General features: G+C 33.9%; 1 protein-coding gene across 1 annotated transcript in view; it reads right to left on the reverse strand.

The window, feature by feature from the left end:
- The window catches only part of LOC140148695 (uncharacterized), a 389432-nt gene that overhangs the window by 155387 nt on the left and 207381 nt on the right, over positions 1-26664 (reverse strand). The window contains exon 4 of the mRNA XM_072170737.1: positions 15039-15173. Coding sequence (XP_072026838.1) covers positions 15039-15173 — 135 coding nt within the window. The remainder of the gene's footprint in view (positions 1-15038; positions 15174-26664) is intronic.

Below are 26664 nucleotides of genomic sequence, written 5' to 3' on the forward strand. Positions count from 1 at the left end.
ACGTGTGCACAACTTTACTGATCAATTATGGACGAAACAGACGTTACGCAAGCAAAGATGGTACAAGAAGGAGGTGACTGTGATCATGTAGTCTCTGTCAAAGACTTGTTTACAGGCTTAAAACTAGGTCTGTCTTCTAACAAGTATGGTGCGTCAATGTAAAATTAAGTCATAAAAGAAATAGATAAAAAGATAAAAATTGCTCACAAATATGGTTCCAAGTATAAAGGGCACAGGTTCTTAGCTAGGATTTGACAAGTGCCTGTCACTTTCACCAATATTACCTGTCCAAAAATTGACCCTGAAAACATAAGCCAGACCTCTGCCCCTTCTGTAGTCAGTTCAAATATAGCTATTGCCTTGATTTATTATTAATCTGGTCTTGTTTTTGAGTTTGCAGAACTTAATATTCAAGTATTATGTTCAGAATAAGTCATGGGCATTCATTTTGTCTGTCTGCCCATCCAAAATGACATATGGCTAGCTAATATCTTGAAAGAGCAACTCTTTGAAAATATTTGAGTGTTGGGTATGCTATATATACTCCATTTAGACTTAATGCAAAATCTTGTCTTTTAAGATTCTGAATCTGTCCTAAACATACATATGGCCAGTGGAAATGGATTTTTAGTTACCTATTGGACATTTAAAAGGGCACTTCGTGATCCACAGCATCATCCCCCCACTTTTCTCAAAAAAGCTGAGATTTTTATATCACTGGAAACCTCTGGCTACATAATGTGTATGTACAAAACATTTCTTGCAGATTAATTCGTTTAGCAAAGATATCATGAAATTTGAATTTGGTTCTGGTATACCAGAATGAAATTACAACACATTGTCTATGGAGCAGAGTAATACACATAATCATGCATAACTCACAAACGCAAAATCAGAATCCACTGAAATTTTGGGAATAAGCTTTTTTCGTGGATATCTACTGAAAAATGTCATAAAAAGAGGGTGCTAGGATCACGAAATACTCCTTCAAAAGAAAGTAGTTATCTACTGCTGATATTGGTATTAATGAAGTAGCTATCTATGGCCGATATTGGTATTGATGAAGTAGCTATCTACTGCTGATATTGGTAGTGATGAAGTAGCTATCTACTGCTGATATTAGTAGTGATGAACTAGCTATCTACTGCTGATATTGGTGATGAAGTAGCTATCTACTGCTGATATTGGTAGTGATGAAGTAGCTATCTACTGCTGATATTGGTAGTGATGAAGTAGCTATCTACTGCTAATATTGGTAGTGATGAAATAGCTATCTACTGCTGATATTGGTAGTGATTAAGTAGCTATCTGCTGCTGATATTGGTGATGAAGTTTTCAACAAAAATTGTTTTTAAATGTTGAAAACGTTTTATACCCTTTATATAATAACCTGACATTTAAACGTCTTCTGGCAACATTTTTTAACCTTTTGCAAATAATATCACATACGTTTTTTTACTTGGGTAGTTATCTACTGCTGATATTGGTAGTGATGAAGTAGTTATCTACTGCTGATATTGGTATTGATGAAGTAACTATCTACGACTGATATTGGAAGTGATAAAGTAGCTATCTATGGCTGATATTGGTATTGATGAAGTTGTTATCTACTGCTGATATTGGAATCAATGATGAAGCTATCTACTGCTAGGTTATATTTTGGTAAAAAAGCATTTTAATAACATCTCAGGTTATATAAAGGTCATAAAAACATTTTAACACACTACAAAGTTTGTAAAATGTTGTTACATTTTTGCTAAATATTTCATCAACACTTAATACGTTTATATTAGAATATTGGGTATTAAATTTTCAAAAAATGTTTTTGAATGTTATGAAAACCATTTAAACGTTTTTGGCAACATTTTCTAAACTTTTGAGAATAATACCCAAAAAGTTTCGTGTTTGCTGGGTAGGTATCTACTGCTGATATTGGTAGTGATGAAGTAGCTATCTACTGCTGATATTGACAGTGATGAAGTAGCTATCTACTACTGATATTGGTAATAATGAGGTAGCTATCAACCATGTCTACTGCTGATAGTTATTGACCCTGATATAGTAATGGTGTTGATAATGAAGCTATCTGCTACTGATATTGGTGTTGATGACATATCTATATCTACTGCTGATATTGGTGTTGATAAAGTTATTATCGCCTGCTGATAATGGTGTTGGCAATGAAGCTACTGATCTACTAATGTAATGATGAAATAGTTGCTGATCTTTTAATTGAACAAATAACTATGTACTGATTCTGTATTGATGAAGTTATCTTTTAACTGTTCTTGCATCGCTACCTCTTAAGGTACAAAACAAATATTACAAAATGGCAAAACCAAACAACAGTATGTGCAACTACTTAGAAAAGAGTCTCCTTTAAAATAAACAACATTGCAGTTCCTTGAAATCCACAGCAAAAATCAATTCCTGACTTTACCATGTTTACCAATGTGAACTAGATTCTCAGTCAATAACACTAAATGTCTGTAACAGATTCAGTATAGTATACATTAGTTGTTTCACTGTATTATTGATAACTCTCCTTGTACTTCACAACCTATTCTTATACCACACCATAAAAAGCCATGTAATTCCTTGAAAATTCTCACAATTTCAAGCCCTCAATCTCAAGAACAATTGAACCAAAAACTGAGTTTGTTTGTTCTTAATTGATTGATTAAAATATCACTTAATCATATGTTACATTTTAATTACTCCCATGCACACAGTTTATGCATTGGGTGGTTTAAGTTGACTGTACGATGTGTGAAGTATATTTAGTGATTCTATTAGCAATTGGTAAATAAATGCTAGACTTATTTGAGCTCTAGGGTGCTCACTTCTGTCACAAGTAACGGGCTGCATATAGCATATATTGAAACCATTTACAAAATAAGCTGTTAGTATGGCACGACTATGATGGCGCACAGCCATAATGCAATCAACACTCTAAAGATGCTTTACTAGCATTACAACGTTGCATTCCACCGGTTGTGCTCAATGAACAGTAGTTCTTTGAACAGACCCAGGATAACAACTAAGTTACAAATATTACAGGTATATATTTAGCAATATCTTTTGTATTTTTACAGCATTTGAAAGGTAAAAGCTCTTGCTGATATTATTAACAAATACTTATATGGCGCTCTACAGAGATCACAGCACCTTACAATAATACAAAATTACAAACAAACCAAGAAGCAAAAATCAAAAAGCACAAAAAAATAAATAAATCCCTGATACCATCAACACTAACATTGGCATTGGCTTGTGATTATGGGGAAGAAGAAGGTTCATTTTATTTGAAACATTGCTGGAATTGTCTCAGACTTGATCAAATTCCAACTCCACAACCACAAGAAGATCAGAAATTTGTCAGATTTTCTGTTTTAAACCAAATTAATAAAGTTAATAGTAGAATGATCTTTTTGACTGCATCCTCCATGCACTGCCAATATATCAGGAGGAGTAATTAGTAGAAAATTGAATTCAAATTTCATGCCATTTAAGTCCACACAAAAATGCATTTATAGGCTTTGGTTTTGTGGGAAATAATTGAATGGTTAATTTTATGATAAAAAGAAGTCAAAAGTACCCTATTATGAAGCAATGAGACTTAAGAGAGTACTTAAGAAGCAACCCACAAAAAGCACCAAATATGCTCGTTACTTAGTGTTCAACTACTGTAGCTATCCATGAATGCTGCCTCCAAGAGGTGGCTAATACGTAGCTGTTGTTGTAAGACATGAAAGCTTCTAGCATTATCACTGATTATATAGACTTGGAAACAGTCAACCATATAGGAATTTTGGTTGCAATTGCCAATATCAACATTATACATTCATTTCCCTCAATTAGACTTATTTGTGGAAACTGTGTGTATCAAAGATGAGATGGAAAAATTGGAAAAGTTAACACAGCCAAATCCCTCTAAATAATCTGGGGTTGTTAATTCCTTAAAACTGTGGTCAGGTATGAGAATTGTACATTTCCTGCTTGCTTTCTTCTTTTTTACAGTATTTCTCTTTTTCTGCATCTTGTCCCTTGCATTGGTTTTTCCTTTTTCTTTTGTTATGTTTTTCTATTGCTAATATCTTGGTTGATGTTTGTCTCCTTTCTGTCTCTCTCTCTCTCTCTTATGAAATGTGTAAAGTGGGCCAGTCCCCACTTTTTTTCTGGCCCCCACTTTGTTTTTGGTCAGAAAGAGATAACCAGAGCTAAATACGATTGTTTCGTTGCCACCAGTCTATAGAGGGCCCACTACTTCCATTTGAAGTTCAAAATATCTCTCCCGATATGTGTTTCCTTAAAAAAAGTAAGATAAAAATAAAGTAGGGACGTGTGTTGGGGGGGGGGTTCATAGTGCGGTCAAATTATTCTCGTCCCACATTTTAGTTCAACCGTCATATCTCCTAAATCTTGCTGTTAGGGGCCCCTACTAATAGTCCTCGTGTTGCAACAGCTCCAATAATGCTTTTATGAAGCTCACCATCAAGCTCAATCCACTGTGGATTGCAAAATAGTCATGTACGCTGATGACACAACCTTGATTTGTAGAGCTAAGAATGAGGTAGATCTTCAAGCACATTTGCAATCAAACATGTGTAAAGTAGCAAAGTGGTTAACAGCTAACAAACTCATTTTAAATGTAGATAAAACTAAATTAATGATCCTTGGTAAGGCTAATGAAAGTTGACTCCCAGTTTCCCGTTACCCGACTCCGGTCAGAAAAAAATGCCGATCAAATATTTCATTATTTTCCATTATTTCATTATTTCTCATTTTTCAAGTTTTTAAGAAAAAAGGATAGTTTTAATGTCATCTTTCACGTCCGCCACGTATTTTAAGCACTTTTACGCCGACCCTGACCGGCCCGAATAGTCTTTGCAAACGCTGGGTTAAACTCCGTGGTAAAATGGCGATATCGTAGGCGCATTTACTGGAGACTAGCAATTCCCTGCATCAAGTTTCTCCTACCACTAAATGGATAGACCGAACACAAAGAGAGGCAGCCAAGTTCGCGGGAACCAGCGTATGAACAAATATGAAAGCATTTCTACCGTGCACTATGTGCGCTATAGACAACATCAAAATAAATAAAATAAATAAAATTTGAAGTCAAATTTATTCTGCTTTTCTTACAAATATATGTATTTAATAAAATAAACTTATAAATAAAATGATTTATTTGTCAATTTCTTGCATGGTTGTTTTATTATTAACACGTGCACCCTGTGATGATTTTTACCAGCAACCTCCATGTGACCGTTCGAATTGTCAAATTTAGTTTATTTCTGCTTTCAATTTTGTTTATTTGTTCATTTTGACTGTGACAATTTACTTTCCCCTACTGGTGTTTTTGATAAATATGTTCATTTCTGTGAAGGTGGAGGAGGAGGGCAAGGTCCGACTGCTGTGGACAATTATTACAACCGACATTGGTCAATCATTTAATGTTTTATTTGCGGGACTGTCGCTGTCTGATCTCGAGATAGTGAGATGCAGAGTTTGGGGAAAGCAAGTTGTCACAGTCCTCCAGGTTCTCCAAAGACTATCATGGACTTCTGGTGCTTTCATATGTTGCACAACCTATAGGTTAATTTGAAGATTCCAAAGAAGATGTGCTTAATTAAAATTTGTTTTGAAGACTAAGTTGGTAAAATATTTGAGTGAAGCATGGTCATTTAATACTATACTTTATTATTTTATTTGGGCCTCAAAACATAGCATTCCGTAATTAACTTTGCACCGATAATGAAAGTTTGAAAATAATGAATAATGAATAATGAAACAGTCACCTACCCAGTCATGAAAAACTATGTAACGGGAAACTGGGGATCAACTTTCATTAGCCTAACAATCATATCATAGATGAATTTAGTAATGTAAATCTTATATACAACAATTGTATTATTGAAAAGGTTGATGATTTCAAATATCTAGGTGTTAAGTTTGATTATAATATGTCATGGTCCTCTCACATTGATTATTTATTGGTATCATTAGGCGTTGTAGACATTTTCTTCCACATCACACTCTTGTTATGTTATCAAATGCTCTTGAAACCCCTAATTTTGATTATGCTAGTTCAGTGTGGTGTAACTTTTCTCTTGAATATCAAAGAAGGCTTCAGGTTTTACAAAATAGTTTAGCTAGAACGATTCTATTTGCTGATATTAGGACGCCAGTAATAGACATGTTAAACTCACTAGGGTGGATCAAACTAAGTGACAGATGGACAAATCATATGCTTATTCTTACATTTAAATGTTTAAGAAATCTTAGTCCTTCATATTTATCATCTCAGTTTGAATTTGTTCATAATACTCATTCTCATGTAACCAGAAATCATTCGTCAATACATTGATTGTTCCAAAATACAACACTAATTCTGGATTACGTACATTTCACGTCAGAGCTGCTCATATTTGGAACAGTATATCACTAATGATTCGAACTGATATGGAAAATATGTCTTTGAGACAATTCAAAACAAATGTTCTCATTTCATGTTAAAATGTGTATAGTCTATGAATTCATAACTGTGATTGCATTTTTTTTGTATATCTTATATTGTATCACTTTTGTGTACTATTATTATATTATGTTTTGTATTGACTGAGGGCCTGCTTGGAAAGCAGTGATGGTCACTGAAGTTGTTACCCTCAATAAAGAAAGAATAAACTAAACTAAACCATAAAAGTGGGGACATTGCAATGTCCCCACTTTTTATTTGAGTCTCCACTTTGACTGTGAAAATCCTATGAATGTCCCCACTTTAACGGTTTGGTAAGACCTCCCTCCCTATCTCTCTCTCTTTCTTCTCCAGGGGCATTGGGCCCGGCATTGGGCTATTACACCCCCTATTGAAGACATGACCTTAATCTTCCACACAGGGAGTGTGAATTTAAAATGGGGTAACCTGAATGACTCCATTTCAAATCTGTACCCCCAGTGTGGGAGATTAAGGTCATGCCTACCATATAGGGGGTGTATGAATTTCAGGTTGAATAGCCATTTAACCATCCAGCCTCAAAATTCCGAGGAGGCAGAAGACCGATCACTGAGAATTTGGTCTCTATTAGAGGGGAAAGAGCATCCAAAGAGGACTTCTTCATTTCTTCCATCCCAATTTACCTGAAAATATTTTTAGAGGGCCAGTTTTCCCCGGTCTTTCTAGTGGTTATTCCCAGGGATTGAATTTTAAGGTTTGTGAGTGCGATCGCACACCATTGCACACCTTAAATCGCCTGTCTAAATGTCATTTAAAGAACACCTCAATTCCTAAACTTCTTACCAAGTGCAATTGAATAGCACACCTGACAGCCCGCCTTAAAATTTCAAGAAGTGTGATTTGTGACACACCTGTTACTTTCAAAACTCAACCCCTGTATTCCCCTGTCACCTCCCTCTCCATCTTATCTTTCTTTCTCTCTCTTTCCCTCTCCCTTTTCAATCTCTCCCTCTCCCTCTTCTTTCTCTCTCACACAGGCTCGCTATCGCTAGCTCAGTCCAATTGCTCACTCACAGTTTCTCATCACAACACTGTGATTCATACTTCTTCAAATGTATTCCTAACCTTGTCAACTCCTCTTTATCATTCAAAACCGCATGTATACGCATCCAGGCAATTACGTATTACCTTCCAATTGCCAGCTTAAATTCTGTTAATATCAGATAATTTGGTTTTAGCTGTGAGAAAAATAAGCAAATCAAATCCCAGATGGGATTATGCAGGCTCTTAAATGTCAAGGTCTCACCAGTGATATGCATCTCTTATTCTTCTATTTCTTTCCAGCCCTTTCATGATGAAAAGGGATGACATCTCATCATGAGATACAATCAAGCAATGGGCTATTCCAGTTGAAAGCCATACACCCTCTGTGGAAAACACGACCTTAATCTCCCACACAGGGGGTGAAAATTTCAAATGGAGTCATAAATTCAGGTAACCCCATTTGAAATTCACACTCCCTGTGTGGAAGATTTAAGTCATATCTTCCACAGGGGGTGTATGGATGTTAGATGGAATAGCCCAACAAGTCATGTCAAGAAAAGAAAATCAATTTTTCATTACATCATCTAATAGTAATACATTTGCCTATCATATAAGGGATGCATTTTTCTAAAAATCCTATCAAGTAGACTTTGATTTCAGAGATGTCATGAAGAATTTAATGTGATCCTAAAAAAATATGTGACATTGACTTTGATTTCTGAGATGTTATGAAGAATTTAATGCGATCCTAAAAAATTATGTGACATTGACTTTGATTTCTGAGATGTTATGAAGAATTTAATGCGATGCTAAAAAAAATATGTGACACTATCTGATTCACTCAGACTAAATTCAGAAATTTTTAAAACTTAGTTATCACTATTTCTAACTTACTCAGTGCTAATACTTATTGATGCAGAAATCTCCTCATCCCTGGCATACTTTGATACAAAGTTTTTATGTTATTTTCTTGTTTTTAAATTGTATTTTGCTCTTTAATTTTACTTATATCTCAATTTCAACTTTGGTCTGATTGGATTAGTTCATGTCACTTTGTGATTAATTGAAAGTCATAACATTTGGTAACAAAAAATCCAAACAATTCTTTCTTCTTTACAGCCATATTATAACATTTCCATAAAATTGGTATTCTTTTCCATAAAATGTTAGCTCTTCCTGTCAGATATGTCCCCTTTTAATTTTGAGCTAAACAACTGAGGTAAAGCAAAGAAAATTGGACTTTTCCTGTGAATAATATGTTAAACCAAATCGCATGCTAAATACAGTATGTATTAAAAGGGTGTGCACGCCAATATACACAGACATCACTTACCAATACTGAAGAAATTAGTGTTCACACATTTTTCAATAATTGCTTCGATTTTCAAGCTTTGTGTCCCTCAACATTTTTTATCGACATACCAGTATTAATATCATAGAGTAGTTTTTAATATTTTGTGCTGAATCGTTTTTAATCAATCATCAGGAATAGCATCTGGACACTATTGAGTTTGGTTGATACGTCTGACAAAACCTCCGGCAATGACAATCAATTACTCATCAAAGTTACTCCATAGTCATTATTTATACACTACACTACACAAGTAAGTGTTGAAATAATAATAATAATAATAATAATATGGAGGCACTTTTAAGTGCATAAACAAAACATGTCTCTATATGCCCTTTACAAACAAGAAAATAAATACTATCTTAAACTACAAACAATAGATACAAATTAAATAGTCTTCTCCTTCTACCCAACTTCCTTTAGCATCAGCATGTTATCTGTATTGACCTTTTTCTCTATCCCGGAGAAACTCAAGTTTGGTTTGGATAGGGACGTGCCTCCAAGAATATAAAGTAATAAAGGAGAACCTATATTTATACCAATTTTCCAAGACCAAATTTAATACAATTTTGAGATTTTTTTACAAAAAATCAAGCAATTTAGACATTTGGGTTCTAGATTGGTGATTTGGGGTCCAATATTTTGGGAAAAATTTGACAAAATTACCAATTTTTATACCAATGTTGATCTAGAAAAGAGAGCCACTGTTATACCAGAGGTCCAAAAATGTGACCCATATTTTGTGGCACACATACTCCGATGGCCATTCGTACTGAGTACCGTTCTCCCACCCGGGTTCCCTAGTAACCAATCATGCACTATTCTGAGGGTAGGATCCCAGGGTCTGATATTCATCTCAAGCAAAAGTTTAAATGTGGGGCATGAAATTCAACATTTTTGAATGCAGACATGAGAATACCCTTGTCGGTGCACCCAGTTGCTCAACCAGAAGGAACAAAGGGCCAGCAAACTGCCCCTCTGAAAAGTATTTTCAGGTAAAATTGGGATGAAAAAAATGGAAATGTCTGTTAAATCAGTCCTCTTTGGATGGACTTTCCCTCTATTACAACCGAGATGGAATTCTCAGCGATTGGAACACCATAGCTATAATGCACCAGGGTGTACCCTCAGTATAGTGCATTGTGGGATATTTCACAATAATCTCAAACCAACCAATCTGCCTGGGCATGGGAACTTCCATAACCCTAATATGCTTGTACACTCATAAAATGATCTCGGAGTAAGTTGGGTGCAAAACTCATACGCTACAACATGAGGTCAACTTTGAGCTATGATTGTTGAATATGGCTGATTGAACTTTGCTACTAGGAATGATGCCATGGATCATATACCCTGTTCACATTAGAAAATTAGTTATTAGATTAGTAAATCTTGATTAACTAATTAAGCATGCATACACATTTATAGATGCTACATGAACGAAGATCGAAGGAAGACATTACACTGTGCACATTTCATGAAAATTAATCTCAAAAAGATCTAGCTTCGTTGAACAAAGCAATTTTAATATTCTTCAAAGGAAGACATGTGTGAACACATTATGAAAAAATGCTTTTTAATCTTTGTTCGAACTTCGTCGAAAGAAGAAACTTCCATAGTGTGTACAGGGTCATAATCTAGAGGAAAAGGTATATTGGAGAGTCATCATTTTGGAAGAAATCCCCTGGGTAAATTACACAGTAAATCAATGTACATTATATACTGTCATAGTACAGGTAATGCTGTTACCAAATGGCAGAATACATCTATCTGCAATATCTTCCCAATTCATGCTCCTTCTAGAATGACATATACACCAATGCAAAAAGAAAGTATGAAATATATAAGGACTTATCAGATACATCTATTAGGAATAGAAATCCCTTTTGTTAACAGTTGAAAACTGAGCAGATAAGGATAGGATAAGTTTGATTCAATTTAGCACAGGAACTCCCCTTGACAATTTTTACATGCAAGCTAAGTGGTTGTATTGTCATTGCTGTGTATTTAGCGGTGCAATCTAGATGCTCCTCATGAGATGCTGCATTATTGGCAGCCTTAATTTTCATAATTTTCATTATTATGTTTCTTTTGTGAAATATTACACCTGGGACAATGTATGCAGATGGAATATTAAACAAATAATTCTATTCCATTCTCTCAGAATCTTACTATTATTGCTGTTATTATAGTGCACTTCTATTTAATCAGCAGCAATGATCTAATAAGAAATATCAAATTTTCATCGAGTTGAACAATGATTGATAAACAGCATTTTAACAGCATTTTAAGACAGAAGACGGATGCAGAATATTATTTGTTTGGATTATCAAAGAGACAATTAAAGTAAAGGATGAAACAAGGTATTGGGGTAATTTGAATGCACCAAAGATCTCTAACTTCTAAATATTCTCGAATTCTTTACTTTTTTTATATAATTTACAGTGTAACAATCTCTTAAATCTTAAACTTGTTGAAAATGCATACTCACCCTGTTATGGGCAAATTGTGTAAAGAAACTTGGTTTGCAAGCAGATAAAATTATTGCCTTCAACAAGAACTTAATGTCTAACCCATGCATTTACTGCATTATCATCTGTCCTAACATTCATGTAATGTATCTTCTCAATATTATTCAATATCCATCATACATGTATTTTACACAGATCTTAACAGTTAAGAAGATTAGGAAAATAATTAAAGGGGCATTTTGTGATACACAGCCTCATCCCCATCTTTTCATAAAAAAGTTGAGATTTTTATACCACTGGAAACCTCTGGCTACAAATTCATTTGGCAAAAGTATTGTCTAATTTGTATTTTGTTCTGGTACACCAGAACGAAATTACAACACTGTGGCCTATATAACACTGTAATACAAATAATCATGCGTAACTCCGAAATGAACTGAAATTTTAGGAATTAGCTTTTTTTGTGTGGATATCTACTGAAAAATGTCATAAAAAGAGGATGCTAGGATCACGAAATACTCCTTTAACATATAGCATAAGTTCATTCAGATTCAACTATGAAATTTAAGCCACTTGATAAGTGTGAAGATGATTGTGTACTAGAACTTAACTGTTTAAAAGTTATTAATTTAGATTTGTCATGGTCATACCTGATAAAAAATCTATATGGACTAATATATATACTCCTGCAGCAGTTGCAGAAACAGATGGAAGCTTGCGTTTTTCGATACGCTGTAATTTGAGGAAGAATGAGGAAAAAGGCAATCATAAGATGCCACAGCACAGAAAATACTAATGGTACATTAACCTTGAAGAAATGTGAACATGTTGCCATCATCAAGTATTTAGTCAGTTACTATTTCATGTACATATAGTGTAACCAAATTAATGATAGGCAAGGTGCTACTTTGATATTTGGAAGCAGATAAAATTTCTTAATGCTCTTGGATTTAGTTTCATGGAAGATGTGACTTGTTGATGCATCATTGAATTTCTTGTTGCTGTATTTTCAGCGTGAATACATATTTCAAGTTTAGACTTGGCAAATTATGGCACTAATGGGGGGCAGAGGAATAGGAGCTATCTTGATTGAGTTCCCCACTTTCCATGGTTGAGTTGGATTAAAATGGGACTATAGGAAAAATAGGATCTCAAAATCAGAACTTTTCATTAAAGACTTGGAATGGCAGGAAAGGGTATCAAGCTTGCTTTAAGGGGGTACTGCACCCCTGCCCAATTTTGTGCCTATTTTTGCATTTTTCTCAAAAATTATAGTGTATGGGGGACAAGTAAGATATGTATATTATAGGGGCAAGGACTACAACTACTGCACTGGAAATTTTATTTCCGCACAGACAACAGTTGTGGAGTTACAGTCAAAAAATGAGGGAAAACCAATATTTGATCAATAAATCAATAACTACTTGCTGTGAATTGCTGAATTTTCAGTACAGTAGCTGTAGTCCTTGCCCCTATAATATACATATCTTACTTGTCACCAATGTGCTATCATTTTTGAGAAAAATGCAAAAATAGGCACAAAATTTGCCATGGGTGTAGTACCCCCTTAAGACCCAGAATGGCAGGAATGGGTATCAAATTTGCTGTAAATCTTAAAGTAATTCCATTTAGGGTATCAAATTCACAGAAAGGATATTTGGGAAAAAATCTCTGCCAAAGTACTGAAAATTGTAGAAAATTGTCTTCTTATCATCCTTTTAGGTACTGCACAACTGAATTTAGTCCTATTACAGGTTACTTTTGCCACCCCTGACACAAGCATGAGAAGCTAACGAAGACCCATGAACCCACCCCAGGTAGTGGCAGCTTTGAATTGTGTGTGCTAACCTAATCCTGTTGGGCGTATACACGCACATAGAAAGGAGATGTGTCCGTACACTAGCAACAAAACTGTATAAACACACTGATTTGAATCTGCCACTGCGAAATCCAACGTGTCATAAGTTCCTCTCAACTTGAGACAAGACATACTATATCAGAACATCTTTTGAATGCTAAAGGGGATGGTTTACTGTTTGCAGATACTCCTTGTCAGCTTTCTATTTATATAGCCTCTTTTATTCCTTTCCATCATAATTATTTTCTATTTTCTCAGCAAGATTTCTTCTCTCCCTTTATAAGTTGACAATCACCCCTCAAATCGGATGGAGAGAAAATGTCCTCTTGTGTCCCTGCTTTGGCCCACTATAACATCAATTACTTCATCAATTGCATTAAAATCAAGTTAACCATGTCAGACACTTGTTGCTCAGCTTGGGTATACAATCAGGTATTAAATTATGTTCGATTTGAGCCTGTTAAATGCATGCCTTGAATTGTACACAAATTACATTAACTACAAAGTCTCTCTACAGATGCTATAGGAAATAGGTCATATAGTTTGACACAAATTTTAAAAATCCTTCAGATTACAAAATCTATAATGGAATGTACATAAAAAAGAAATGTCTAGCATTGGTAACTGAATCTATTTTTGTGAAAATATCGAAAACTTTGATCTCATCTTTTGAACCTGTTTATTGATAGCCATGTGCTTTAAGATGACAGTTAGGTGAATAGCCTGAGGAATCAGACAGGTAGTTGACAAATAACTGACAGGCTGGCCAGGAGCCATCATTGCCTACATTAGCCAATCGGTATGGTACTTTTTGAATGTCAATGTGTCCAGATTAAATGGATACTTCAATTAACTATTGGTTTAGAGGAACCAAGGTTATTGATCAGTCTCATATTCATAGTAAAAGATTGCAACTCTCATTCTGAAATTAACTGGCCTCAAAAAGAAACTTATAATTTGTCACAAGGTCATATCTTAAAATCCTCTCAAAATTGCACACAGGATTACTTAAATACTCTACTCTAAACACATGTCAGTAACCAAGCAGTTGTTCAACTGACACAACAGCAAAATGCACTGACATGGAACACCTTTCTGGACCAAAATTCACATCCCAACAGATTTCCTTTGTTGGGTTCTAATTATTCGCCTGTGAATGTGGTCCCGGAAGCTGTTCCGTGTCAGTGCATTTTACTGTTATGTCAGTTGGACAACTGCTTGGTTACTGACATGTGTTTAGAGTAGAGTATTGAAGTTATCCTGTGTGTAATTTTTTTGTTCATGTACAGGCGAATAATTGGAACCCAACAAAAGAAATCTGTTGGGATGTGAATGTTGGTCCAGGAAGGTGTTCCATGTCAGTGCATTTTGCTGTTGTGTCAGTTGGACAACTGCTTGGTTATTGACATGTGTTTAGAGTAGAGTATTGAAGTAATCCTGTGTGCAATTTTTATTCATTTTTATGGAGAGGATTTTAAGATATGACCTTGTGAAAAATTATAAGTTTCTTTTTGAGGCCAGTTTAGAACTAGCCTCATTTGCAAACCTGAAGCTCTACGGATAGCAAGCATGAAGTGAGCTACCAAAAAGTGTTCAGCGAGCATTATGACTTCGGTATAAAAATGCTCAGATAGTTTATTATAATGGGACTTTGTCTTTAAACACTTGATAGAAAGTTTTCTTCAATTTCAAATGACTTGCTCATATACGGTCCATATCTTTATGATGAGCCAGAAATAAGAGTATAATTTGATCAAGTTATCAAGTGACACATGTGATGAATCTTCAAGAGTCCTTTAAAATATCTCATTTCTCATAGTGAAAACTCTGCTGTGTTTACATAGTAATAGTACTCACCCAGAAAATTGAGGAGGATATGTTGTTTTTCCTGGCTCTTAATATACCATATATAATCCACACAAGGTATGTCTTCATCCATTACGTTTGCAAAAATAAATCCTGATTTGGCGACTTGTAGCGTAGTCAACTCATCTGGACAGATAAAATAACAGAAAAATGTACTTAATCAGATAAAATAACAGAAAAATGTACTTAGTGTGATTAATGTTGGGTATAAGATAACAGCGTTAAATGAGGGTGTGAAGGATCGCAATGAAGATTCGCATAGTGTTTCACTACACTTGAAAATGGTTAGAGCTATAGCCTGTGGGTGAACAACCTGCAATTAGCAGAAGGATACAAAGTAACAATAAAGGATACACACATTGTGACTGTCAACCATTAATAAAGAATACACATTGTGACTGTCAACCATTAACATCTTGTGAAGTAGACAAACTTGATTTTGAGTTCCTGTGAAAAATGTTCATAAAAGTTGTATTTGATGGTGCATTAAAGTGCAATGTTCAACCAACCATAACTACAATTATGGATATGTCATTTTAAAACTTATGACACATACTTTCTAAATATAAGATAAAAACAAAATTGACCAGACGAACTTTATTAGAAGTTTTTGGACGGTCACAATTATATCCATGGAAGATACATATGGGGAAGGTGGGAACTGATACGCTCTCCCAGATTGCCTAGTATCATAAAGCCACATAGTCAACCCACTTTGAACTAATTGTGGGATATAATGATATTCTTGTGATGATGGGCACACCTGTATAGAATGTCTGAGTCAGTTTAGTCAAACATATTGTAGAACTTGCTCAAAAACATTACTATTGAATGTTCAAAATTAACATTAACCCTTGTGCTTAAATTTATTCAATATATACTAATTTGTATAACCCAGCTAACATAGATCCTTGGTCATTTAGTTTCTAAGAAAGCTATGTTGACATTTTTACTCTTAAATATTTTGTACTACTCTCTACTTCATCAGCAATCTGTGCCGATTCAAGAAATTTCAGATAGTGACATTGACAATTCTGGCACATACTATTTAGTATTACTACACTTTGTCTGTTGCACCCAGACAACATTCCAGCCAAAACACTTTGCACCAAGGTCAATGTTTCCTTACAAAGCTTTTGAAATCATCAATGCTTAAATGGCAAAAGGCTGACAACCTCCATACACTGCTCCATCATTGATATACACAAAGCTCTTATGACCACCGAGACATGAGGGAAGCTTTTAAGAAATCAATGAACAGAATAAGCTAATGCTTGTTTTTTCTGCCATAAAAAAGATGTCAGTGTTTACGTCTACTGTGCTGTCTAGCCATCAAGGCAACAAAACTTCCTAAAGCCCAATGGCATAGCACTATTGCTGACCTAGTGACCAAAATCATCCGATTTGGAACATAATGGTATCACTTTTTATCTGTAAGCTATTTCCTGATGTAAAACTTTGCAAAGGACAAGCTAATTAGAGCCTTGGGCTCCATTTAATGTATTCAAAAAAGTCATATAAAATTTGTGTTAACTATTTAGTGGAAGATATTGCATGTCTAAACAGGTTCCCCTGTAATCATGAAAACAAGTCAAAGATTCCTGTCAAAATTAAAGGTTATTTTTGTTTATTTGCTGGTACATTCCCTTTTCCAATTAACCCACAATGTGGATGGTGGGGTAACTGTCTCCATCCTAGGCTTGGTATATACAGCATTATTTAACGTGGTGGTAAAGGAATACATTTATAATAGGAAAGCATGGATGAATGGTTGATGATACCTAAGTTGAAAATTGGACATGGAATTTGGAATCAGTACTGCTACAATGTAATTATTTCAAATACTGTATAGTTGAAAATTGGACATGGAATTTGGAATCAGTACTGCTACAATGTAATTATTTCAAATATTGTATAGTTGAAAATTGGACATGGAATTTGGAATCAGTACTGCTACAATGTAATTATTTCAAATATTGTATTTCCTCTATGTGTCAGGTAAGCTTAAAAATCATACTGAAATGACAAACTATGAACATTAGGATCAATGAATTTTGGTTCACTTCCGGGTTTGTGATGTGATTATTGCCAATTACAGATAATATGTGGACCATGGTAAGCTTCCTTACACAAGATAGCATGGAAATTACATTTCAGCATTTTTCAATATCTTGGCATAGAAGGGGGCATTTAATACCGGAACTACGGTACACTCTGCTTCTTAATTTTAATTTAGTACTTTTAGCAAGGCAGTTTATAAACATATTGATGATCTAGAACTGGTAATAGTATGTTTACATGAATAAACATAGGCTGGACTAGTCATTACCTTATGAAATCTATACTTTACAAAACCTTACAAACATTGTTGTTCTAAATTCTACAGTAAATTTGACACACAATTATGAATTACATTTTTCTCACGCTAATGGGCTTTAGCAACAGATATTGTTTTATCACTCTATTTCATCAAACAGGAAGTACATTATGCTTCTTGCATCTGGCAGATTTAAAAGATGAATAATAATATGTTTACAGATATTTGATATGATATGGGTATATCTAACTCATCTTGATCAAATCTTCTACTGCGTGGCATGTAAATAATAGCACTATCCATTATCCTTAAAAGAAATAGTAAAATGTAATTGTTGTGTAAAATTCATCATACAAATAAAGATGGTCTGTACATAATACACCTAGCATATACAGAACTCAGTTTTATTAGTTTTAAAAATGCAAAATATATATTTTGGTGAAAATTTAGTACAAATTTATGGAGATCATGGACCAGAAAGTCTATTATCATGGTTACCATCCAAATAAAAGTGACACTTGATGACATAAACAACACAGAGAGTGTGCATTTATGTGATCATCAATAAAAACATTTTGTGCTATCTACTGCTGATAGCAATTTCATTTTGTGCTATCTACTGCTGACAGCAATATCACTTGACGTCATATACAGCTGATAGCAATATCAATTTGTGCTATCAACTGCTTATAGCAAGATAATGTGTTGCTATGTAATGCTAATACTTGGTGCTATCAAAAAATGCTGATAGGAACATCACTTGGTGCTATCTACTACTGATGGCAACATCACTTGGTGCTATATGCTATCACCAAGTGATGTTGCTATCTACTGCTGATAGCAACATCACTTGGTGCTATCTACTGCTGATAGCAACATCACTTGGTGCTCTACTGCTGATAGCAACATCACTTGGTGCTATCTACTGCTGATAGCAACATCAATTGGTGCTATCTACTGTTGATAGCAACATCAATTGGTACTATCTACTGTTGATAGCAACATCAATTGGTGCTGACCTTGGTCTGGGGCGGACATTTTAAAAATGAATTTTGAAGAGCAGCAACGATACCACTTGCATTACATTCCAGATGTTAAATCTACATCATATGCAAAATTTGAGGAAAAATGAACGAGTCTGTTTTATTTTAGGGCCATTTGTCTATAACTGGTCTTTACATGTAGCCCTATGGAGAGAGTGCCCATTGAGGGCGCTATAACCCCCATTTTAGGAACAAAAATGTGATTTAAAAAAAACGGACTCATGCAAATTTTCTAAAATTTTCAAAGTTTGTAGTATGAACATGTAGAAATATAATCAAGTAGTTACCCTACCTGCTCTTCTCCGAAAAAATAAAAAGTCCTATACCTCAATGATAATGAAACCTAGGTGATGCATGGTATCTACTGCCGATGTCAACATCACTTTGTGCTATTTACAGAGTGATTTTACTGTCATTTATGATATAATATTAGTAGCAGTAAATGACACAAAGATATATTGATGATTTGAAAGTCATTGTCTTTATTTAAACAATGGTCAATTCTATCCATACTGTTAACACATTATTCTTTTCTAACAAATTTTTAGTCAAAATCATAGTCATCAAAGAAAGGTTATTCAATCTTAAAAGTCTGTAAAAATATATATGTACTCATAAAGGTAATAGTATATTCTTTATTACATATTGTTGCATATTATGTTAGCAATTGAAGATGACTATAGGGAATTTATTATCAAAAGGGAAATGTCCTCTTCATTTACACATTGTCTGAAACAGTAAACTTGACGTTTACAATTCTCTTCATATTATTGTAAAATTAATAACATTTTAAACAAAGTCGATATGTTTCATTATTGAATTTTGAAGGTAATATTTGATCACTGTCTCTGTGAGTGAATGACAGGAGACTGGAGGTTGATACATTTTAGATATTCCAGTTAACAATATTTGATTTTACATCAATTTCAATCATTCTTTGTTTTGCAATGATCGGTATAAATGACATTATGTAATATTAGCTATCAGGAAAAGCTAGTTTCTTGTATCCTATCAGTACATTTCTCCCTATGTGTAATTGACAGCTTAGGAATGCTATATTGAACAATCATTGATAAAAGGAAGTTTGGTTTAAGAAATGTGATCATTACCTGACTCATTTTCATGACAGGAATCCAACATGTTTGAACCGCAATTTGAACATTGTGTAATTGTCTCATTCATAATGAAATGGAGTATGGAGATGTGACAGGTATGATGTTTGCATACGTTGAGATATCATTACCCAGATGAATGTGATTTTCATCCAAATATCTCTCGCTTTGTGTCAATTTCTGTCACACACAAAATTATTGTTTTCTGAGAATCACTTATTAATCTCATCAGCCATGAATGTATATTGAAATACTTTACTTCAAATATCAATCAACTAAATCATTTTAGTTCAATACATAGATAACATTTCTGCTTCATTTTGGAACATCATTTTTGAATGTGAGCAAATTCTAATGATGGTTGTGAATATTGTAATCTTTACTAAAATCTTCAGATTTATTGAAAAAGCACTATTTGATTAATTATAAGCTGTAATTTTGAGCAAATATCAATAAGTTATATGTTTGCACAATAGATTCTTGTGTAAGAAGCTTTAGGGGGAATGTTTTATGTGAAGGAAGAATTAGAACCATTTCTGTACAGAGATTCCACATGACAAGTCAAACAACTGTGCAATGATGATACAATTTTAATTAGCATGTAAACAATGCAACGCAAATTGATATTTAAACAAATGGTTCTTGAGTTAGGTCTTTAATAGTGTCATGAAACTTGCACATAATTATAAGCAGCAGTGCATCAATTAGCTCATAGGATTCTGGTTTAGATTATGTAGTATTTATGAGTCAATCTGTTAAGCTTATTTGTCTCTGGGTTATAACACAATGTGAATGATGACAAATGTGAGGTAATCTCATGAAATGAACTGACTGCAAATATTATAAAGTCAGGTATGAATCTTTTTATTACCAAAAGGATTAGGTAAATGCTGCTGTTCCAGATCCATTGGAAAGGTAATCATTTCTTAACAATTTCAGTTGTTTCATGGGATGATGAGATGACAAGAAATCACACATAAAAATTAATTGCTTGTATAATTTATTATCAAGATATTTTATAAATTACAATTCACCACAGATAACCCTCTAATATTCTACTAGTTTACTTCACTTATTTCTATTGACACAATTCACAATCAATTAAATTGTTGTACTTTGTTCTATTAAAGTCAGTAGAAAATCAATTAACTGAGAACAATTAGATTTATAACTGGATTGTAACTATTAACAACCCATCTCATTGGCCTGCATGTTCATTACTAAGAAGGAACTTACATGACCTTTCAGCCATATCTCAAAATTGGTTTTAGCAACAAATAGTTTATCTTTCTTTATCATGTCACAAATATATTTATTTCATAAAGCAATAACTTTGAACACATTAATCATTCATTGATACATGTCTGAGATGTGTAAAAACATTACAAATAGGTCAACAAGTTCATTTAAAGTTTCAGTTTCAATAACCTTGTCACAGTATGAGAATAACAATGAACTAAAACAAAAAATAGAATGTAAAACTTGAATGAAAATGTTGAAACAACCTTACAGCATTTGTAATCCATGAACCATAACTTGGTTGTTTTTTATTAAAAGGTTACCACTTTTGTCAGAGTTTCAGTATTGAGTGATTTTGTATCAACCTGTAGCCTAATTGTGCAGAATTGGCCAATTTCTGGAATCAATATTGAAGTCCATCCATTTATTCGAGAATGTATGGCAAAGAACTGTCAGATATAATGTATCAATGTCCGCAGTGTTCTTATTATTAAGTTGGACATGCTGTAGGGTGAAAACGTGCCACTGAATAGAGCTGGTCTTCTCGCTTATTGCCTGAAAATTAGAATGTCAATGCAAGTGAGGCTTAAGTTGTATGCGCTTAGTAAAATTGAACATAAGTAAAAAGTTGGCTGACTAGATAATTGAGAAGCAAAGACGACAACAGCTTTCACTGCTAAAAGGCTACAATTCTAATATGGTGCTATCAAGGTGTTAACTAGGAATACTGCAGATGAAATATTTCAACAGATTTTAACATTTAAAGTTTATTTAGACAATTTGGTATATACATTTGAAGAAATAAAATGCAGCACATATCTATGAATAGATATGATAGGGACAGGAGAGAAATATTTGATGTGAATGCTTTTGGACAAGTGACATAATATGTTAACATGAGTGTGAAAGCTTAATGTGTTTACACCAAAAAGTGAAAAACATGTTAGCTTGCATGACAGCTTTCTAACTGACTGGACACACTCAGTTCATGCTTTCCTGTCAAGTCTGCTCTGCAATGGGCTGATGTGACAAATTGTCCAGTCATTCTTCACTATCTGATGGCCAAGCTAATGTTACAAAACATTGAACGGAAATGTCTAATGGAAACCTTTGTTGAGTTGAAAATCACTCAATTTTGAAATGGTAGTTTTTGATAAACACTTGTAAGAATTTGAGGGTCGACGACAGCCAACAAATCAAATTTGAGTAAATGGTATGGATTAACACACTACACCTTAACTAAATAAGCAACATAATGATTTGTCATTAAACCTATGCTACATATATTTGTCATCATTTAGCGATGTGGCAATGTGTAAAGAGGCTTTCTAATTTAGTTATATTAATGAAGATAAGAAATCAAGTTTTAAATTTTTTTCTTATTCTACAAACATCAGAAACAAACAAACACTTCAGAAACTTCACACCATTTAGAGGGTAAGAAAAAAGACACCATTTAAGCATTAAAAAGTATGTCACATTCACACATGTCCAATGTCGTAGGTTGCCAATGAACATCAATAAATAATTGGTTCAAATTCAACTCATGTCACTTCCATACAATCAGCTGCACAAAAAGCAACAAAGGATTTTGTGTGAAATTAATTCAATTTCTTTGCCTGGAAATGAATGCATCCATCAGTTTGATCATGTGAATGTAATGCATTAAGATGGATATGCATGTCAGTGCATCTGTCTTTGACAATAGAATTCTAAAAAAAATCAACCCCAAAACATGCCTGTGCAATATTTGTATCTTTACCCAATGGGAGCTGCCTGTAGGTTCTAATTGACATGACGGTATTTGTTTTGTATGCACACATGTGTATTAGTTATTTATTGTGGAAGATTTCCTTTGATGTACATTTGATACATTCAGATATACCTTATATATTCTTGTTTCACCATGATACCTTCTATTGCATTGCCCTAATCTTGTCCCAATTGTAATGGTGTTTTTACAACCAGCAGGAAATGCTCTTTAACAAGATCATCTACCATTTAATGCATTACCACAGAGGACAGTGTGACAGTTTCCATCATATTCTGGCAGGGAAAGATTAAATTTGTTGAGGATATAATGCTCTCTTCAGCCATTAGCTGGTTATGTCTACAAGAGCTTATTCTACTTAAAGGGTATTTAATGGTGTATAATTTTTCCTGCTAACATCAATAGCTTTGGGAATCAACATGCATTAAGGGGAGAAGTGTGTTTACATATTAGAAGTAGCACTTGAAAACACTACATTGTTGTCTTATCTCCCACTGACCTTCACAGAAGATTTTTTATATGAAATAAACATGAACAATTTCTACCCAAATATTATTCTTATCAGTAGAACTTGCTTTAATTCCACTACATCTTGAGTAGTCAATTTACTTCAAGGTAAAGAGAGTAAAGATAATTATTTGATCACTATTCATAACCTCATTAATAAACGCGATGCGTGCGATCCAATCATATTTTATTATTTGCAAAAACGCGAACGCAAATCGAGGTCATTAATATCTCACAATTGACCGCAAAATGCGTAATTGTTCCAATGTCGCACACAATTGACTTCTGCGATGCGGCGGTATTGTGCGTCCAACAAACTCTTGTTGGCGCTGGCTGCCGTATTTGGATTGCGGCGCTACCATATTTGCACAGATTGTGATTCGCACTTTTGTTGTTGGTCGTTCTGTTTTAGCCTGATCGATTTTTGGCAAGGGGCGATGTAATACTCATCTATTTTTATAAACATTTGAGCAAAATTTTGTGTTATTTTGTAAGGTGAAGAGATTAAAGTAGACGGTTATGAATGAGGTTAATAACTTTGCATCGGTAATATATGGGCATTGTGAAAAATCTAAACATTTTGCTTTGGACCTCGGAATATCCTCGGGGCTCGCCCTCGGGATATTCCTCGGTTCAAAGGCAAAATGTTTAGATTTTCACAATGCCTCCAAATAACCGATGCGCAGTTATTAACCTCTAAATAGTACTAGCATTTTAAATGTGTTATCTTCAAGAGTGGCCACATTAGTTTTCAAATGGATCATCTTTGGTAGAAAGAACAATAATTTCACATCGACTTTGTGTACTGTCTTCAGAAGACAGCGCTCTGGTTTCACAATGTACTGTCCTCAATTAACTGCACACTGGTTTCACAATGAGCTGTTTTCAGTATACAGCACACTGGTTTCACAACAAATGGTCCTTGGATATAACATTGCACTGGTTTCACATTAATCTGTCTGCAGTAGACAGCAGAATGATTTCACACACTTTTTCAGTTAACAGCAAACTGGTTTAAAAATACACTGTCTTCAGTATACAGCACACTGGTTTCACAATAAGCTGTGTTCAATGAACAGCACATTGGTTTCAAAATAAACTGTATTCAGTGATAGCAAGCTGATTTTACAATTAAATGTCTTTTATAGACAGCACTGTGTTGCTACTCAATAATTACTAACATGTGAATATCTACTGCTGATAACAACATCATCACATTGTGCTATCTACATCTGATAGCAATATCACTTGGTGCTACCTACTGCAGATAGCAACACTTAGCACTATCTATTGCTGACAGTACAAAGTGATGTTACTGTCAGTATTGATAAATATTAGTAACAGTAGATAACACAAAGCTATATTGCTGACTTCAAAGTCATTGCTGAAGTTGAAACAACACATTCTTTCTTTCAAATTTCTAGTGTAAACCATAATCGTCAAGGAAAGGTTAAACAATCTTAAAAGTCTATAAAATAAAATATACCTGAACTCATAAAAGTAATAGTATATTCTTTACATACTGTTGCATATTATGTTAGCAATTGAAGATGACTATAGGGAATTTATTATCAAAAGGGAAATGTCCTCTTAATTTACACGCTGTCTGATATAGTCAACTTGACATTTACAATTCTCTTCACATTATTGTAAAAAAATTAATAACCTTTAAAAAAAGTCTTTATGTTTCATTATTGAACTTTGAAGGTAATGTTTGATCACTGTCTTATGAGTGAATGACAGGAGACTGAAGGTTGATACATTTTAGATATTCCAATTAACAATATTTGATTTTACATCAATTTCAATCATTCTTTGTTTTACAATGATAGGTATAAATGACATTATATAATATTAGCTATCAGGAAAAGCTAGTTTCTTGTATCCTATCAGTACATTTCTCCCTGTGTTTAATGACAGCGTAGGAATGCTCTATTGAACAATCATTGATAAAAGGAAGTTTGGTTTAAGAAATGTGATGGTTACCTGACCCATTTTCATGAGAGGAATCCAACATGTTTGAACCGCAAATTGAACATTGTGTAATTGTCTCATTCATGTCAGTATTGAAATGGGGAAGTGAGATGTGACAGGTATGATGTTTGCATACATTGAGATATCATTACCCAAATGAATGTGATTTCAATCCAAATCTCTCTCGCTTGGTGTCAATTTCTGTCACACACAAAATTGGGGTGTTTTTTTATAATCACTTATTTATCTCATCAGCCATGAATGTATATTGAAATAATCAACTTCAAATATCAATCAACTAAATCCTTTTAGTTCAATACATAGATAACATTTCTGCTTCATTTTGGAACATAATTTTTGAATGTGAGCAAAGTCTAATGATGGTTGTGAATATTGTAATCTTTACTAACATCTTCAGATTTATTGAAAAAGTGTTATTTGATGATTATCAGCTGTAATTTTGAGTAAATATCAATAAGTTATATGTTTGACAATAGATTCTTGTGTAAGAAGCTTTAGGTGGAATGTTTATGTGAAGGAAGAATTAGAACCCCTTCTGTACGAAGATTCCACATGACAAATCAAACAAATGTACAATGATGATAAAAAATTAAATGCAACATGAATTGATATTCAAACAAGTAGAACCATGGCAAGCATTGGTTCATGAGTTAGGTCTTTATTAGTGTCATGAAACTTGAACACAGTTATAAGCTGCAGTGCATCAATTAGCTCATAGGATTCTGGTTTGGATTATGTAGTAGTCAGTCTGTTAAGCTTATTTAAGCTTATTTGTCTCTGTGTTATAACACAATGTGAGTGATGACAAATGTGATGTAATCTCATGTAAGGAACTGCCTGCAAATATTATGAAGTAAAGTATGAATGTTCCTTAATCTTTTTATTACCAAAAGGATTACAAAGATGCTGCTATTTCAGGTCCATGGGAAGGGCAATCATTTCCGTTGTATTATGGGATGATGAGATGACAAGAGCTAACATCCAAAAATTAATTGCTTGTAAAATTTATTATCAAGATATTTTACAAATTACAATTCAACAGTGATAACTTTTTAATCTTCTGCTAGTTTACTTCACTTATTCTATTCACACAATTCTCAATAAATTTACTTTTTGTACTTTGTTCTATTAAAGTCAGTATAAATTCAATTAATTGAGAACAATTAGATGAACTGGATTGTAACTATTAACAACCCATCTCATTGGCTTGTATGTTCATCACTAAGAAGAAACTTACATGACTTTTCAGCCATATCTCAAAATTGGTTTTAGCAACAAATAATTTATCTTTCTTCATCACGTCACATTCATAGTTATTTCACAAAACAACAACTTTGACTTTTGATATTATAAAGGCAAGTATAACAAGCTGAGTTTTTTGGTGACACACAAACACATTAACCATTCATTGATACATGTCTGAGATGTGTAAAAACATTACAAATAGGTCAACAAGTTGATTTATAGTGTCAGTTTCAATAACCTTGTCACAGTATGAGAATAACAATGAACTAAAACAAAAATAAAATGTCAAACTTGATTGAAAATGTTGAACCTGACACCATTTGTAAGCCACAGTGGCATGCGCAAGGGGGGGGGCAGGGGCCATGGCCCCCACTTTTGTTGGTCATTT

The sequence above is a fragment of the Amphiura filiformis genome, chromosome 3 (genome assembly GCF_039555335.1).
Source record: "Amphiura filiformis chromosome 3, Afil_fr2py, whole genome shotgun sequence".
Lineage (NCBI taxonomy): Eukaryota > Metazoa > Echinodermata > Ophiuroidea > Amphilepidida > Amphiuridae > Amphiura > Amphiura filiformis.